This window comes from Myzus persicae, unplaced genomic scaffold (assembly GCF_001856785.1).
Source record: "Myzus persicae strain clone G006 unplaced genomic scaffold, MPER_G0061.0, whole genome shotgun sequence".
Taxonomy (NCBI): domain Eukaryota; kingdom Metazoa; phylum Arthropoda; class Insecta; order Hemiptera; family Aphididae; genus Myzus; species Myzus persicae.
The window spans coordinates 554,729-574,925 of NW_019102203.1; the positions used below are offsets into that span (position 1 = coordinate 554,729).

The 20,197-nt window shown below is 30.6% G+C and overlaps 1 protein-coding gene across 3 annotated transcripts; it reads right to left on the bottom strand.

Moving 5' to 3' along the window:
- Positions 1–639: 639 nt before the first annotated feature.
- Positions 640–20,139, bottom strand: LOC111031565 (endoglucanase A-like). Of its 3 annotated transcripts, none has more exons than XM_022311575.1 (9): positions 19,647–20,139; positions 7,953–8,160; positions 4,971–5,066; positions 4,537–4,719; positions 4,218–4,395; positions 3,965–4,127; positions 3,211–3,375; positions 2,970–3,109; positions 640–2,308 (listed from the first exon to the last, which is right to left on the bottom strand). In XM_022311575.1, exons 1-9 carry the CDS (start codon positions 19,665–19,667, stop codon positions 2,032–2,034), a joined length of 1,431 nt encoding a protein of 476 aa, XP_022167267.1. In that variant the 5' UTR covers positions 19,668–20,139; the 3' UTR covers positions 640–2,031. The 3 variants fall into 3 exon arrangements, with proteins under 3 accessions (XP_022167267.1, XP_022167269.1, XP_022167268.1); XM_022311577.1 differs by lacking the exon at positions 19,647–20,139 and adding an exon at positions 15,399–15,510; XM_022311576.1 differs by lacking the exon at positions 19,647–20,139 and adding an exon at positions 12,766–12,836.
- Positions 20,140–20,197: the final 58 nt, after the last annotated feature.

Sequence of the window (20,197 nt, forward strand, 5' to 3'; positions counted from 1 at the left end):
AAGGAACTGTAATGGATGTTACATTTTAATTAAACGATAAATCATTGTACCTATACAATGAAATCTGAGTGTAGATGCCTAACCTTTTAAATTAATTATTTTAATAATAATATGACAATTTCAACAATTAATGGTCTAATTTTTTTTAGTTTCTCCTGATTATTTTTAAAAGTACTTATAATTTTCACATGTGACTTTCCTAAAATACTTACTAGATCTAATTTGCTAAAAGCTACCTCTACCCAAGTTTACGATTAGACCTTTTTTTCTACTAGAAAAAGTATCCAAAATAAAAATAGAATAAAAATACACACCGTTGTAAAATCAATACATTCATCACTAAAAATACAATATTTACTTTAGGAATTAAATGAATGGGAGATATAGATACCAGAGGATTTAAACAATGACAATCACCACAAAAAAATAAACCACTTCTTCAAAATCAGTCGCTCGGGGTCACAGACCCCCCATCGTTGCTTCAATAAATACGGGCCCGGTATCCGCGTACCTATTGTGTATAACAGACAATGGAATTATATTATCAACATAAAAATGATATGAGTGTCTAGAAACCAAAGGTAAAGTAAATTGTAATTTACAAAAACTTCAGTATACTTCAGAAACATAACAGTGTAGTTTAAATCAAATACAATATGTAATTTAATATATTTCGTAATAGTCTAAAGTTTTACTACAACACATAAATAAATAACACAAAATAAAAATTATCTGACATGTTTTGAAATCACCGAAGACTTGAACATAATAATAGTAATATAATATTATTAAGTCGGGACGAACAAAATAATACACTCACTCGCCTTCTGCACATCGTGTCGAACCCACAGCTTATATTTGTGTATCGAAACAACGTGTCCGGGTGGCATGTTTCCCCGAAATCGTTAATGCGAAACGTAATATCATCCACTAGAGCGCCAGTCTAGCCAGTCTATCAGCCACAATATTATATACATCACCCCCTACCCCCTCGGCTCACGCCAAATCCCCGAGTCATCGATACCTATCTCTCAAAAACACCGAATTCCAGAAACTTCGGCACTGGCGATGCTTTCCATGTTATGGACTGAGGTTTTAATATTGTTATATAGTACTTATTTTTTCGATACACGACCATAGACCTATAAGCCCACAAACCATTAGACCTCTGATGAAATCGATTCGTTGGCCATACACCACCGATACTGTCGTCGTCTGCGAAAACAATATTAATAATATTATGATGAGGGATTGGTCAATAGTTCCTCGAACAGTTAGTATTTCGTTGGAAATTATTAATGCTCAGAATTCAATATTTACTTCAAACTCGGAAATATCAGAGGAAGGATTTTCGAGGAAAATCAAGTGCTCTAACGATACTATTGTTATAAATATCATTGCCGTAGAATACTGTATTTTTATTCATAGTACTTGTTAGTTTACGCGATTTTATAATTGTGTTGTTATCAGGTTAAAGATTGAAAGTTAAAAATGTTCAAAAAGTTTGTGTTTGATTCCGAACAGTTCGTGACAAAAAATCAAAGTTCGAATGCGAGTTCGTGGAACATTAAATTTGACTCATCCCTAATTTTACGAAGTGTTATGGTAATCATATTATTCCAGTCGGAACTGCGCGGCCCGGCGAAGATCGATAGCCGACAACCCCCCCTCCCCTCCCCCAAGCACAACCCGTTATAGACCGCGGAAAATAGAGAGCTGTCGCGCTCACAATCAAAATCCGTTTTCGCTCTCCCTCCCCCTCATATCATGCGACTCGGCCCGAACAATAATATTAGTTATAGTTGGGTAAGTAATGGGAGCTATCTGCAGTGTTTCGGACACCATATTATAGCGATGACTGCAGCAACAAGTGTGTGCCAACTGCGCGGCGGTGATGTCTTTCGGTCGCTGTCGTCTCCGGCTCAAAGAAAACACATATATATATATATTTTTTTTAAATTGTAATTTTATGAAACAGAAGTGAAATGCGGCGGTTGTGATCGAGCTCGGTCGGCGGCGGCCCGGGGACGATTACGCGCCCGTCGAGTTGGACAGCAGACCGTTGGCGCTCAGCATGGCCTTGCGCCGGTTGGCCCGCAGCTCCAGGTGCTTGAGTCCTGCGACGGCCGACTGGAAGCCCGCGTTGTAGTCCAACGTCACCTCGTTGTAGATGTACTCCTCCCGCAGGTCCTTGTAGTTGTCGTTCTCGTCGGGTCCGCTGACCAGCGCGCCGTACAGCACCTGTGGATTGGGCTTGGTGCTCCGGTACGCTTCCCAGTCGCAAGGAGCCGGTCGGTCCAGGCAGGAGCTGTGAACCGACGATAAAAAATGCTCATGTTAATACCGTAATAGCGTAATATCGCGTAGGTAGATGACGTGCTGTTTGACACTTTTTCGGTTTAAAATTTAGTTTATAGCGCAAGGGCTACGTTCAAATCGATGACGACTAAATACCGTTCATAAATATTTATTTTATTTTTTTACTTCAGTATTTATGCACAGAACAATATTATTATAGATTATAAACGCGTTCGCGAAAATTATTCCACGATAGTTTCCCTTAGTATAATATGATAAAGAAAAATTATTTAATGAAAATGAACAGCCCGGGCAATGGCAACCACACATACGTACGACTGTAGAAATTGGTATTTATCCGATTTTAAGGCGCAAACGTTTCCTGTACTTCTATTATACGCATTATAACGGACGTAAATAAATTGTTAACTCGGCAAGAAGAGTACATTCTTATCACAAACTTTAACAAACAAAACTTTAATGTCACATTATTCTCATTTGTTTACCAACTTAAATCATCAAAAATAAAATGCTAAATAATAATATCATACACAACTGACAACTGATACGAGTTACGACAGGTAAACTGGCAAATAGTATTAATAGCTGCATACATATTTTTTAATGAGATCCTCAACAATTACTCATATTTTATGTCCATTTCATATTACCTCGCTGCGTGATGTGGTTGTAGTGGGTAGTTTTTACCGAATCCTACTACATAGCTCTGTCCTCCGTCTCCCAGTATGTAGTTTATCTGTTCTTTGGCAAATTCTCGGTATTGCGTTGACATTATACCAATATCAGCAGCCTACGTAATAGAAATACGAAAAAAAATGAATACCAAACATATATAAATATATTATATAGAGCGATATTAATTCTTTTCATCCTAGAAAGAGTGTATCATACCTGCAAGCACAAGAAAACGATGTTCGCTGCGTGACACAGTGTGCCGGATTTTTCAATGTACAACAGTCCTTTTGGTGTTTTCTTCTGTACGTATAAATTGTAGTTACAGAAATTTTGAATTGCTTCAGTGTACTCAGATTGATTAGTTAACTCGGCTAGAAGTGCCTGGAATAAATTGTATAAAATTAGACTTATTTAGTCATCGGTAATTGAGTATTATCAATATATCATATTATTATTGATATTATTTATGTGCTGCGGGGATTCGATACTGACGGTTTCTTTAGACCAATTATACTCAATCACTGTTTGGAATTTCGATTTTTGCGTCCCCTTAAATGTAATTTTATAACGTTACGTTATTAAAGTAACAATTAAAGGATTTTTCAATGTTGATTATATACGGAATCGAAAAAAAATGAAAATAAAAAAGTAAGATGTTTGAACTTTTTTCTTGACCATTGTTTTGTCATATTGAAGAAACTTATTAATATGTCACTATCAAATACCATGATATTGTAATATATCCGGGAAGCTATGAAAATATTCTAAGGAGGCTCATCACCACCAATTACACAAATAGTTACATCCATCATGTTTACGATTATAGGATCAACGATCGTTGTTTCTTTTTCTCTCGTAAAATTTAATAATATTTTAAAACGTATCGATCAATCTACGGCACGAAAATTGCGTGTCGTATAACATGCAATATTTTAAAATACATTATTATACGGCCGTGTGAATTTCGCACCTGTACGCCAGCGACTTTTTTGTTGTAGTAAAATTCGTTAGGCCGTTCTTTGAGTCTGTACTTCATGTACATGTATTCTGCGTCGTCCAAATACTGTGATTCCTTTGTGGCTTTGTATAGCCAAGCTGCGGCCCACGTCAGTTCATCACCATAATCTGTCGATCTGGTAAAAAACAACAGAATTTCACGTTTGAGTTGGTATATCACATCCGATCGAATAATATAAACCGAGAACGTGTAATAAATTATTTACTCGTAGTATTGGGCAGCCCCTTTGATGGCGTCGTGGTACAGCCCTCTGTACTGAGTGGCGAATAAGTACAGTTGCTTAGCGTGACTCAGGCAACTGGCCGAAAAATTGGAATCGATTTTGGTGAACACTATCGATACGGCGGAGAGAGCGGCGGACGTCTCACCGGCCAAATCGGAACCTATAGATAATTGGGTAAGTCGCAATGGATATCAACCACGAAAAATTATATTATATAGACTATATATATTATAGAGTATAATACAGGAGTCACCAAATGGTGACCCTCGGACAAATTCTAACACACGTTCGGTGTCTATACCTGGTCGATTTTTGTCGATTTTGTACGACGGCCTAGACATGTTCATGTCTTCTGGTCGACCCCAGAAACCTTGGTCCAGGCTGAAGTCACCCACCTGTCCGTAGAACTCGTAGTCGCTAACGTGACACTTAATAAAGTACTCTGCGGCCCAGCGTATCGAGCCTAATGCGTTTTCCCATTCGTCTAATTATATGAAATTAAAAAATTAAAAATTAAAAAAAAACTGTTAATAATAAAGTTTTAAGAAGTTATTTGTTTGGTTCTAATGTTATAGACTATAGTATTTCATTAAAGTAGTCGTGAAAATTGATGTATTATGATTCGACACGTAAAATGTCTGAATAATATCCTCAATGGAAGGTCCTATGTAGTTTGTGCACAAATATACTATGAAGGTAGTATATTATGTGGGAATACAAAAACATTATACTTACTAACTTCCTCGTATGCGTCTTTATAACTCAAGTATCCCCATGCCAAAATAGTTGTAGTGCTTGCCATTGTGAAGCCAAATTTCACAAAATCGCCAGCTAAAAAAATAATAGTTGAATAATATATTAGTTTGTTTTCGTTCATTATTCATATGAAATATAATACATTTCGAAACAAATATTTAGCCGTTTGCGATTAAGATTTCTTCCTAATAAAGGTATACTGTTCATAAATAATACTAACTCTAATTAATTGGTGGATGAGCACTACATAATACCTATGCAATTATTATTTTAAGTTAACAATATCTATAATCATTATTATTGTAATTATTAATAATTATAAATTATAATAAACGAGTAGAGGCGCCAGGATTATACATTGAGGAGGGAGGGATAACATCTTACTTAATATGTTCACACTTCACAGTATACAGAAAGTTTTTTTTAAATTTCCCTCAACATTAGGAGATTCGGCCAGCGAGGCCAATCTAATCTATATATATAAGAATCTAACTTGATTTTGGAGACGAAGGAAACCGGTTTTGAACCCTCATTATAATAATAATAATAATTAACTAATTACCAATTATTTTAATATATCCACCGATAACTGTGTCTGTTTTTTTTTTTCTTTTTTTTATTTTATAATCGTTGTATTATTTGTATAACCAAAAAATAGTTTTATGTTTTTAAATTAAATTATAAAAAAATAATTTCTTCCGGAGAAAACATATGTTTTAGAACATCTTATATCCCCGTTGTGTTCGTTAGTCTGCCCGTCCGCCCGTTAGCTACCAGTGCATAGTTATGACTGTTGATGTAATATACTAATATATTGTTGATTTTCATTTATTTATAATCTGTAGATACTGACGATACTGTACATACATAGTGTATGGAATTATAATTTATTGCACCGTATTAAAATACATTTATAGCATCCAGGAATTTAGAACGGTCACAGAGTGATCTTTCCTAATATGTTTTTTTTTATTATTATTTATTAGTATACTATAATTTTAAAATCGAAGATTACTAAAGTGAAAAAAAAATAAAAGTTTTTACATTTAGTTGGTTAATTATCTATCAGTTATTTATGTTACACCCTGTATATTATAAATATAGGTAGCTATACAATAAACATTATATTCGTGGAATGGTGGTACGCATCTTCTAATAGAAATGTTAATTCATCGAGTAAATTCAATAAACGCACACGGAGGGAATCACCAGCCACTATTAGCGACAATCGAATACCAATATATCGTGAAATATTTCGACGTGCCTCATGTTCATTTTAGTCTATGGATATAATAATATTTTATAAACGATGCATTAGAAAAAGATGCAAAATGTGCAGCAGTAGCTGTAGATTATTCCTGTAACTGCGGTATACCTACTACCTACTATATTATCATGCTATTATCTGCATATCGTCTTAAAATAGTGCAAATACTCATGAAAAAAATAAGAGTAAATTATTATTATTGTGTATCACATTAAATCACAAAGAAAATTACTTAACAATATTTATAAGGTATTATATTCACACGTACAAACTACAATATAACTTCAATAGTTTAGATACCTTAAATGTTGCGTCTTTTATCCATTGTTAAATCTTCAAAGCTTAATTATTTGAATACGAACAATTAATTCAATAAGTAATAGCTAGACCTCATCATTGATATTTAAATTGGATTTACAGAAAAAAAATTATTGCACTGAGTTAGATAAATCAACAATTTAATCGGATATATAAAATTATGGTAAGGACGGTTAAGTACTACGACGCAAGTGCATATTTCACGTGCCTAAACCGTTGTTTTATAAAATTAATTGTACTGTGTATGCTGCCTGCCTGCCTTTAATAATATGTGTTTAATGTTAAACAATGGCGTTAATTAATTAGTATAAATTATAGAATATTATTATTATTATTAAATGAATATATTAATTATTAATAAATGTGTTTATATTGTGTTCTATATGTGTTGATATTCTCCACCTCATTCATCTGTATAATATATATTATTATTTATAATGAAGTATGTCGGTAAAAAATTAGATTGAAAACATTTTGATGAAATAATAATTGAATTGTGTAAAAAGCGAACGTCTTCTCCGTAAACAACACGATGTCATGAACGCATCCTCAATAATAACGCAAGAATATAATAACACGATTGCAAATAAAAAACAATAATTATTATTATTATTATTGTGCATTCTGATGTTTTATACTCCTATAATAGCGATTATATTTTACTGATCAAGTCCTTGACATTCTTCCTGGTCAAAGATTTCTCATGCGAATATGCGATTTTCATATTTCTATAAGAACGAATGAAATGCTAGAGTTATCTCACGTTTACTACGGTAAGAATATACACCATAATTTAATCATTAAAATGCCAATGTTCAATGAAAATTTGCATATGAAATATTATGTTTACTTCAATAATGTCCCAAAGCAAAACTTGGGCGAAACTGCGGTGTATTAACAATAACAGCATACAAATAATATGCACTTTCATTCAATATCTAACTCGGGCTATGGTTGGTGGATACGACCTACGAGACGTTATTATGATATAATAAGGCCGTAAACCCGAAGGGTCTATGGGGGATTTTTTTTTTGAAGTCTAAATTCTTTACCGTTAATATAATAATATATTATTGTGATTATGACGTTTTCGTTTGAAATCAAAAAAAATGTTAGACCCTCCACCCGAAAATGTTTTTTAATTACGGCATTGCGATACCTCATACCTATTAATTCACCTGCACCGTGTCGATATTTTAACATATTAGTATTTTAACAATAAATTGTGGTTTATCAAACGGAATTGCGTCGTGTCGCAATCTGCAATAATTGAAATAAATGGTTATTCGTATAGCGTTATTTAGATATAGCATTCATTTGTTTTTTAATATTTAGTACGTTTCGCTGTGATCGTCATACTGTAGTTGTAAATTTACCGTCATAATATCCTCCGGACAGGTCTTCACCGTTTTGCCCTTTGTCTGTGGTCGCAGAGTCGCCCCGCCACGGGATGCGGTTGTTGGCAGGCAGATGACCCGACCTCTGGGCTTCGTAGAACATGAGTGACAACCGCAATACCTCATCGTAATCGTAACACCTCGCTACACCGGCTAAGAGGAACGATGCCAAAATAACGCGATTCATCTGTAGAACATGATTTGATATGAATAATAATGCTGAACAATCATGGGTAAGTTACTGTCAAATAAGTTATGGCTAAAATAAAAAGGAACACAATGTTATATAGATATCTGTAGACCTATAATAGACCTTCTGCAGTATCGTTAAAGTTGTAAAACAAATGCCATTTGTTTAATCTCATTTAATAAATAGTTTTGTAATTGCAAGCGATTTTAATTTTAATTTTAATTATATGCTAATAAAAAAACCCGTGCCTTTGTATATTTAATAGTATTAATAACTATACAACAACATCACAGCTTATCAGGAACCGTGTATTCAATTTTTAAGCTTTTTAACCAAGGTTACCAAAAAAATATTTTTTGTTAAATAATATTAAAATTTAAAAAATGTTCGTATTTTTATCCTCGATTATTATAAAAAGTAAATACTCAACGTTTTCGATCATAACCAACTAAAGGTATTAACCAGATAGAGTTTGCTACCAAAAACCTGTATCGAAGTTGATAATTTGAGTATATTTTCTACTATGGAAACAGTAGGTTGTAAAATTACTACGTTCAGAGTTTTTTCATGTATTGTAATTTTTAGAAGAAAATTAATTTTACCCTTAGGTACTTATACTAAATGTCAAAAAACATTTCTGAATTAATTATTTTAAGGCCTTTCCAAATGACTTTGTTTAGCACTATAACTAACAAAAGCAAAAAGCAAAAAGTATCAACATAAGAATTCCTGAATTCCACAAACACTCATACACTTTGGTGTAAAAAATTATATTCCATTTGTTGTATAAATTTTATGTAAAATTCTTGAAATGAATAAACTTGATTTTCATAATTTAAGACATTTTAAGCTATATTTAATTTAATATATAATTAATAATAATTTAATATTTTTTTTCTTAAATGATGTTGAAATTGTATAAACTAATCTAAAAACCCTCTATCACAAGTTTCAGCTACTCAGAGGGTTACAAATATTTACGAACTAGTATTATCATAATTATATCTTTTTATTACTATTCATTTATTGTAATATTTACCTACATGTTGAAATGTATAGTCTATGTACAAAAAAGAAAAATTAAGATATAAACATTACGATTATTATTATGGCTTTCACTCTTATTTACTTAATCCAATATTTGGTTAGAATGAGATAAAGAATAAAAATATTATATAATACAGAATAATACATTCCAATGACATAGGAAATATCAATTTCTGGTTAAATTCGACGATTGTTCAAGTCACTACTAAATTTAATTTAATTTAAAAATTAAAACATATTTATGTCACACTATAGAAATTATCGTAAGTGTCACGGACCTCTGTGATTCTCGTGAAATAGTATTTGTTGTTAGACGCATGCCAGTGAGTACCACCTACATGACCGATACAGAATTTTTCTTAAAGATCACCAAACTAATGATTCACGGAACGTTATTGAACCTAACGCAATGATTAATGTACGAGTGTCTTAATTACAAATATATCAGGTAAACGTAAAACAAATACGAAAACGTTCGGAGCGCGCAGTGATTAATTATCGTTTAATATTTTTTTTCTCATTCGTGTCCCTCGCTGGCACTCGATGGTCGATAGCTACAATGGTCACAAACAAAAATCGTACATGGCCCGTTGACCGAAACTATACGTTTTCCTAGTAAAGTGTTAATCACCTACACGGTAAGAAAATAAGAGACACATCAATAAAACCCAATAGGATTAATTATTGCGATGGAATGTTACTACCATAAAATGTGACATAACGACTAACAATCATGATTCATGATGATTTACAACACTTTTGCTTCCATGTCTCGAACTCTCGAGTAAAATAATAATATAACATTGTATTTTGTCAACGCCGTACAACTACAACTTACACGCAGTGTTTTGCACTGAAATATTGTGTTGAATACGAACAAAATTAACGAACACCATATTATGATTATGACGTTCTAAACGTTTTAGGGGAATTTGCCTCCCCCCTTAATCCGAGATCGCCTTAATATTTAAGAGGATGTGAGAACTCGGTACACTATTTGGTTTCTCTCTCTGACCCACTCGCGACACAGCGAATTTTCGTTATGTATAAATAATCAGCACGATACATATATAGTTAATTTACTCGAAATAATCTCGCTTTAAAATTAAAACATCAATAAAAGCTTGTGCCATTTAACTTGTATACCTACTAATTTGAATACTCATATGTTAATATTCACTATTATATTAAAGTAAACCATATATACAACATAGACTCTGCTGAACGAAAATTTGCTACTTGCTGTGCGTGGGTCGGAGAGAGAGAAAACATTTTGGTGCACTGACATCCTCTTGATACTATTTATAGTTCCAATATATTTTTCATCTTAAGTTGCATACCAGTATAATACCATCTATGACCTTTCCGTGTAACCCCGACGGTAAACCTCTGTTTCATACAATAAGTACGCATTTACAAATGTCATTGACTCCATCGTTGATACGAAAACAACAAAAGTGAATCTAAAATTAATTATTTGCGATACAGCAAAAGTATATTCGAGAAATATTAAATAGATATCTGTACGTAATAATAGTGCGCACGTTTTTAAATTTAAAAATAAATCGTAATACGTACATACCGAAGCTGATATAAGCACGTAGGTTTAATTAATAATAAGTTATATAATATATGCTTATAACATTACTGCATAAACTAACGAGGATTCAGAAAATGTGCTACTTCAAAATTAAATCAACATATTAAGACACATTTTATGTAGTGAAATTTTATAATATGCATAATTAAGTAATTTTTCGGATGGGACTTTATATAGGTATAGCTACTCGTATATCTGAAAGAATATAATAATATTACTATAAGTAAAATTTAAAAAAAATTAGAAAGATTTTCTTTTAATTGTATTCGACATTTTAATTCACCTACAGACATTTTCACACATATAATTGAATAATAATTACTCGATCGTTAGCTAAGTATAATATTGTAGCCTAGTTTTTTAAAGTTTTTAAAGTTTTTTAAAAATGATTTATGTCTGTGAAATTGGCCTCCAACTTTGTCTGATTGGTTCGAAAACTTCAATTTATTGAAAATGGAATTGTAGAATTTTCAAATAAGTCTTCAAAACATTATAAACCAAAAACCATTTCGGTGGATATGTGACGATCGCTATGATAATAAGTAATAACATAATATGGAAATCGCCCATCAATTAGCATGGCATAATAATAATTGTATACCCTAATCGCCTAACCTTACAGACTCGGCACATGCTTATTAAATCGGGATGTAATTATTTGCGTTTAAAGTGGATGATTTCTGATCGCCCAGTGGCATGTGCTCGTCAGATTTAACACGAGTAGGTTTTAAATGTGCCCCAAACTACGGCGCTTAATAATTGTATAAGTGCCAACACACAGCTGAATTCGATCATCTCACAATGTTAGTTAAATAGGGAAATGGCAAAAGTATACATTGTCGAGACATCACATAATATAGGTACGAAGATTAATTCTCAATAGCTAAGTATAGCTAGACTAGTATAATAATATGTCCAGGGAACGGGCAATTTGAATGCTATCCCATTATATACAAGGTGATATTTTTAGCCTAAAGGTTCACCTACCTAGCTAATTTTATTTTCTCGAAAAGTATTGAAATTATTGAAACAATTTTCACATGATTTTAAATTATAATGAAACAGCGTTTTTAAAAAATTAAATTTATACTATTTTTATCGTTATTTGTTTGAAGTATTTTCCTGTTTTGAATGCCAGCATACATTTTACGTAAGTACATATTAAGTTTCTCATAATATATAAAAAAAATTTTAAAAAATCCAACGAGGGGATTACGAAATCGAAAATGTTCTTACAAATAATTATAACGATCAAAAGTCAAAATATTGTTTTGTACAAATTTAAAATCATACACAAAAGAAAACTACCAAAAAAGTCAATACTTTTGGAGAGTCTGAAAATGACTGGAAAAAGAATCACATTTGCAATTTTTTTTTATCTATACTACGATCGTTAAACATATCAAAATAATCTTTCAAGAGTTCCAGTATTGTGTCTTAATTTTAATATTAGAATGAATTAATCTATTATCAAACTTAAATGAAAGAATATATTATTATCGCTGTCCTGCCGTTGGTTTTTATGATATTTACAATTTTTAATTGAGTAACAATTGCTGTTAGAAATCAGTCGAACATCGACCGGGCTCTGCTCGAGTTCCACGTTTTACGCGCACCTAACATATACCTACTCTATTACCTACCTCTATTAAATATACGATTAATTTTACTGAGATGGGCGCCGCATTGTCAATAACGCCGACCATCGTAGCACAAGACTTGAGAAGAAGAAAAAAACTCACGCACAAAGTACACGACATTATAGGTATTTATTTATTTTATTTTTTATAATCGTACTCATATAATAACCGTTCACATATTGTATTACATATATATTACATTATATTATATGTACATGGTTTACCGCAATATAAAGCAAAAAAACTTAAAAGAAATTCCGGTGTTTAGAGCATGGTGTGGCGTATGACAATAAAATAAAAATATTATAATATTACCCAATGTGTTCATTCGACGTGCTAACGAGGTGAATATTGTACTAGTGATTTAAAATGACGGAGAGAAATTGTGATTCTTATTTATCTGTTTTTGGAACGAAGTGTGTTTAAAAAAATAATAATGACGACGGTACTATGACGTGGTCTTTATATTATGTTATAGATAATCACACCGAAGCGCGTACATTGTGTACGGGGAGATTCTTTTGACCGTATAAACACTAATTAGTTATTATGTATTTACATTTTTTGAAATATATTTTTTATGTACTTTTAAGTTTTTATGAAACAATATTTTTTTATCTTTGTCATTTTTTAAGTTTCTTATTTTTTGAACAACATATATTATTAATTTCGTATTCTTAAATAGGAATGCTTAAGCAGAATATTTTTCTAAGAATTTTGATTTCGTTTCATCCATGTAAGTTGTAACATAACATAACGTGTTGCTTACACGACGTATATTCATTTTACACATTTTTGAAAAATCGATTTTTGTAAAAATTTCAATTTATCCGGTATCTACTTTTACGTCTTACTGGTTAAATGTTTTCGAAATACATGAAATTCTTCATGAAGACAAGTTATAAGATAAGTGCTATTTTCTCATTTCCCTTGATAATAAGATTAATTCTTATTTCAAAATTTTATTTTTTTGCTTATCATAAACTAACATAAAATTAAACTAAATACAATTTTTTGATGTGATTTTCAGAATGAATAGTAAAAGTTTTATACGACTACAAATCAAACATTATTTATATCTTTATAGCATGATATTCGAATACAAGTAATATAGTTTTATACATACGTCATACATATTACATGCGATGAATTTATTTTGTAAATCTTTTTTTTTCTAAGCTTTTTAGGGCTAACTTTTTTTGTTAATTTGTCTATTTTAATTTATAGCCCAAGTAAGTAACTACTGTTTCTTAGAAATCATTTTTTTTTCTTTACGATTTATCTTTAAATTATTTAAGAAATATTTTATTATTTTTAAAATTGTTTTTATTAGGTTTCATTTTATAGTTTACTAGATATTCTTTTATAAATATTTCCCCATCTGATCAATAATTAATAGCATTATTTTCATTGTCGTCAGAAAATGAAGAATGAATAATAGTCACAACAAGTGGATCTTTGTCAAGTTAATTTTTTTTTACTAATATCATTATTTATTTCAATTTTTAAATATTTTTTTTAACAATATTAGGCAATATTAGCAATGTTTTCTCCTGAAAGTCTTAAATATGATTAGGATGAAATGTGATTTTATCATCACATTGCGCATTTGGTTTAAGTGGCAAAAATTCTTCTATACTTAGGGATGGTTCTAAATAAATAAAATCAGCTGTCATAATATCTTGTCTTGTAAGTTTAATATCAGCAGGCAGCAGCAGGATATATTTTATGATATATTTTTCGCTACCTCTAGCATTGACCGTATCAAACTGTTAAGCATTTCATGTAAATTATAAATCATTTTATATGCATTAAGTATAAAACGCAGTACAGTTTTAACTTAACATTAAAATATGTGTTTTCTAATAATACCACTTATCTACATCAGTGCAATGTTCTCAACAACTCGTAAAAAAATGAAGTATTAAGATCTTTAAGCAATCTTAAATGATTTTTAAAAAATTGATTTGATTGAATGCATTAAATGCTTTCAATTATTTACATTAAAATAATGTCTACATTAACTACCTACTTATCTGAATTTTGAGTGACGGTAAATACGGTTTGCTGAGCACATCGCCAAGTATAATACTAACTAAAGGGATACCAGCTAAATATTGCTGATGTTTATTTCGAGATACGTGTTGTCCGATCATCTTAACTTTAAAAACGTAAAACTTAAATAATATATTATAATATAAGATATCAAATGTGTTTATTAGCCTTTTAAAATTAAATTTGTATACTATAAACTACAACAATTATCAGAAAAAATATTCTGCTTCAGATAAGTTGTCATTAAACAGAAATAATAATACAATTTAATTGTGTTTCGAAAATGTTGTTTCGGTAGAATTTCAAGTGTATTATGTAATTATTATTTTCCAAAACTTTAGTTCTTTTCGAGATAGTGATGAGTGTTTATTGATAAAAGAATCATCTCAGCTATTTTGAAACCAAGACTTATATAAATAAGATAAGATAACAATCGTGTGTGAAAAAAAATGAAATACAATGTACAAGTAATTTATAGTAGTTACTTATATAGCTATTAATTGACACGTTTAAAGTTATAATATATTTTTAATGAGTCAAAGTTTGGTGTCATGAATAAATCGATTTTTTATCCTCCAATGGTTTCCATAATTCTATTGTGTGGGGAAGGGGTATTGTTCGTACAATTAAATTAATTCTTTATTTTAACATTCTTCTGTGCTAAGATCAAATTTATTAGGAGACTTAGTATTACGAACAGGAGAATGGAAGGAAAAACGATTTAAAAATTCAGGACATAAATATTTCCCGCGAAGAGCTTATATAAAAAATATATAGCTAAACGCGAACGTCGAAGTTCTAGTGTGTCAAGGTATCATAGATCCTAACAACATCATGGTGGTCTCATAATATATTAACATTATCTACACAGAACAAAAATTGTTTGTACTTACCTAATTTAGAACTACAGTAACTTTTATTATTGTTGTTGTTTACTTGTTCGCGATGTTGCGACGAAAGTGATTGAGTTTAACGTTTAATGTTAGAAACATTAATAAACGCTTGTGCACTGCAGTCGTACAGTCGCGAATGATGAATATTTGCCATTTCTGGAGAAGTCGAGAGGAAATATTAATTAATTATTATCCGCACCAATTGTGTTACAATAATAATTGCAGCAGATTCCAGTTCAACACCTACACGTGAACTTGTATAATATTATGTCATATCACATTTACGTTGCAACTTTTAGGTTTCATCGTAAGTGGTAAAATACAATATTATATTCATACTGTATATTAATATTTATTTATGTACATAGTTATTCGATTTCACATATTATTATAACGAACAGTTCAATTATGAAAGTTACTTAATAGTTATTATAGCTATGCTGTATGCAGCTGAGGTGTAGGAACGTAAAATGAACAAAACCAGAAATAAACAACTGATTCGTGTATTTGACTACATTTCAAAGAAATTGATACTACGGACGAAGATAGGAGATCTAGTTATCGCCGTTCTAGTTTCACTAGGTTCGCTATACATTATACCTTATACGATGTTCGTATTTCACGTCAATATTAAAAATTCACGGAAATCGTGATATTAGAAACATGATACTTCTTTTATTTGTACAGTTTTTGTTTTTTACTTTCGGCAAATAAAAAATTAATTTGTTTTAAAAACTATGCAACTGTTTAAATACCGGGAGCGATAAAGTAAGCAAGCATTATTGTAAGTAAATAATACTATAATTTAAAAGATAAGTCTTCTTGCACAGGCTTAATTATTATTTTTTTAATAATTTAACCACAGTTTATTTCTAACAACAGTTTGAATACCTACGAGTAACATTTCCTTACCTCGTCAACAAGTACCAAAAAACTGAAATTTAAAAACCTGTCAATAGCTAAAAAAAATGGTATTACTTTTTTTTTTTTAAGTAAAAACTATAGACAAACAAATAAACTGCTATACACTATTCTTCCCTAGTATTATAGTAGGTAGTAATGTACTTATAAGTTATGTCTTATAATTGTAAATGTGCTACAATGAAAGTATTTTTGTGTAAACATTTTGAGGATACTTTTAAAACTTGAAATGTATTGAACAGTTATGAATATCATCTCACTAAATTACTTACATTTTTAGAACCAGCAATGCAAAACAATAACAAAAAATAATAACATATACATAAGTATATACCTACAGGCTACAATCTACATGTCTCGTGAAAGTACTCGAAACGTTCAATATTTCCGAATGTTTTGTTAAGTCTAGTTTACGAAAAACCCTTTAAAATAATATTTGTTTTTTATATCGCGTCCTAATCATCGTTTGACGATGGTATATTTTGTCATGTCGATAATTAATATTATCAAATAGTGTATTATATAGTATCCAGATAAAATGTCTACGGAATCAGAACGTAATTTTGTTTTTATTAAGTCCGTGAGTTTATGATTCAATTAATGATGTATTTTCATTTCTTTCTAGTTCTAGTTGATTGACAATTGGGCATTGTGAATCGTGTCTTAAAAAACTGACTAGAAGATTTTTTCCAGAAACTATATTGGAGGTAGATGAAAAAGAATTCAGTATAATATCGATTATGTACTGTCATACATTCTGAATACAACCAATAAATAATATTTTAATATGCAGTGACCACTGAGTGAGAAAATTGCAATAACCTATATCTGAAACACAAATTATCAACTCTATGAGCACTCTAACTTTTATTTTTGATGTGACTGAGATCAGAGGCATACTATAAAAGTATAGACAGTTTCACTTATAATGAAAAGAAAATGTTTTTAGTTTTCTTTTATACAAAAATGTCATACAAATAAAGTGCTATAAGGAGAATAACTGCAAACGCGTTACTGTTATTTTCCCATTTCTTAAGTCGTTTTAAGATTGCGTGGTTGTCCATTATATATTTGTATACTATTAAAAACTTAAAATATTATCAGATCCATTTTTTTGATGAATTCTTTATTTTTATTCATAAAAAATGAATACAATTTAATATTTAACTTCTTTGTTGAAAAATAAAATACGAGAAACGAAATTATATTATATTACATAGCATTAAATGTATAACAAATTCTAATTATTAAATTTTATGAAACTTAAATTCCTCTGGAAATTCCTAAATACTTCCTACAGTTTATTTTCTACTTATTATTTTCGTTAGCTGATCCAGAAATTTAAAAAATGTATCAACGTTTTGATTTTGAGCTTTAACAACCCGTTTACTGTTAATTAAAAAAATAACAAACCATTCTCAAAACCTTCAAATCTTTTTTCTCTTAGTCACGTGTTTTTTTTTTTATATTTTACTACTATACAGAATTATACTTACTGAAGGAAATTAAAGTGCTTTACGATTACTAATTTGTATTGATGTATTGATGACAACTTCCGTTATAAATTTATAATTTTTTTGATAAGCCATTTCAGCAGGAAAATTGGTTTACTATCATCATGGCTTTGAATATTCTTAAAGTAAATGTGTAAACTTTTACATAATTTCATATTGGTATATTAATATAATTATTATCCGGCCACACAACAACTATAGTAAAAGTGTTCAAGATCATCGTCAAAACGTACGAGGCATTATTTACACAGTTTACATAGATTATTTAAAAAAAATATATTCATTAATTTCTTTCCTATTTCGATTTTAGGTCGTAATAACGTAGGTAATATAAATTAGTTGGCTGTACGAGAGTAGTAAAAGTATAAAAGATTATCGAAACTCGTCTGACTGTCTGAGACGTACATGGCAAACAATTCTCGGAAATTGTTATGAAATAATAGTAAACAAAATATTTAGCATATTAACCTCGCAGAGGTGATTTTTGAAATGTCCGACCGATGATACAAAAATAATTTAATCTACCTATCAAACCGTTGATGGAGAAAACTTCTATTTGTTATATTGTGATATGAATCTTATAGTTATTACAGAATGTTATCACAGGTTTAAGAATGTCATTAAATGGTCAGTTCACCTATAACTACATTGTATGTTTTTTTAAGATATAACTTTAATGTTAATGCCAAATGGGAAAGTAGAAAATAATTTTGATTATTCAATCGTTATTGTTTTAGTACTGATAATACCTAAATATTTTTTTTTTGTAAAATATATTCTCATACATGTATTTACTTTTTACGGGCTTAAGCAACATAACTTCATGACGACGAATGTGACAGAAATATTTTGTGGCTGTTTACAATAAATTTAGCTTTTATCCCTCTTTGCAAACTTCCTTGTTAAAAATTATTGAATTCATTATCGAATATTGCTCGTGACAGTCAATTTAAATAAATAAATTACAATTTATTTTCAATCATTTAAAGAATACAATATTTTTGAAGTTTTTACAATATAATGTAGTTTTTTTGATAACAATATTTAAATATGTATATTATACCTGACCTATAAAAAAAAATTCAATGATGTATTCTATATAGTAAATAGTACATTCGATTCAAGTTTATAATTTGAACTAATATCAAAAAAAAAAATAAGTACACACGTTTGCACATTTCAACTAGTGTAGAATTGAAGTCCTATGAAAGTATTTTTCAGTTGATAAAAACGTATTATCGAGTTTGTTATTATAATTTTATTTATTTTTTAGTCTTCCAATACAACTTCGAAGGTCATATTTAGGTTACTTATAATACAATATTTAAAAAAGGAATGTAACTATATGACTTGTATCTACGTTTAATAACGATTTTTAAAAGTCAATTTAATGTTCAACAAAAACGTTTCCACGAATTTTCCACAAATATAAATTTATTGCATCCTCGATGATAAAAAAATGTAATCAAAATCGCGACAGGAGAAAAGTGTATATTCAAAGAGTTGTTTAATAATAATATGTTAATGGCATGAGAATTACGGTATGTACATAATATATTATTGACAAGAGACAATGTGCTTTATCAAAAGTGTATTCATTTAACGACCAAACAAATTAGCATGGAATACCATTAATATTTTAATACACGCCAAAAGATAATTGATATTGATATTTTCCAATACATTTTATACTTGTATGATTAAAGTTGTCCCAAATCTTATATGATTATAATATGATTCTGTTATAATACGTCTATTGCACGTTATTGATGTGTTATTTACATGATGATAAGATGATTGAAATACGACTTACCGCGCTCGTAGCGTACCGCATGACAGCGAGTGGTGGCTGGTGCGCGGTGTGACGTTCTCGAAACAATAACAATACAGAATCAACTTTGACGTAAACTTTGAAAACAATGCGTTGTCCCAGTAAATAATTAGTCACTAACGCGGCTGTTTGTAGACGAAGACAGCTGTAGCGAACAAGGCGATACAATTACTGGCTGCATGACGCGCGGAAATAACATACGGCGCGGCGGTCCGTTCGATATTATTAATATGATTTTTAGAAAAACGGCGATGAAGACGGTCGGTCGGGGAGAGGATTAAATGAAATGAAAAAAATAGAAAAATCGCGAACGACGACGGAGATAGACCCGACCAAATGATTATGACGACGACGAGCGTTTAAGTATCGTCGAGAAGACGGACGAGTAAAATATAATCGAACGCTGTTGCGGCGGCGGCGACGGGAGAAAAAATAATAGACGCGGCGGCTGCGGTGGCGGCGTCGGAACTGTCAAACACAAAGCAGTCCGTTCGCCTGCAGAACGTTAGGTAAGGTAGGAAAGGTAGGTAGGT

Excerpts from the sequence above, each read along its gene's own strand:
- LOC111031565 (XM_022311575.1), bottom strand. The coding sequence starts at position 19,667 with ATGCGGTACGCTACGAGCGCG. Across the intron at positions 3,110-3,210 it reads TCGTTTTCTTGTGCTTGCAG|GCTGCTGATATTGGTATAAT; the intron begins GTATGATACACT and ends TCTATTACGTAG. Across the intron at positions 2,309-2,969 it reads CAACCACATCACGCAGCGAG|CTCCTGCCTGGACCGACCGG; the intron begins GTAATATGAAAT and ends GTCGGTTCACAG.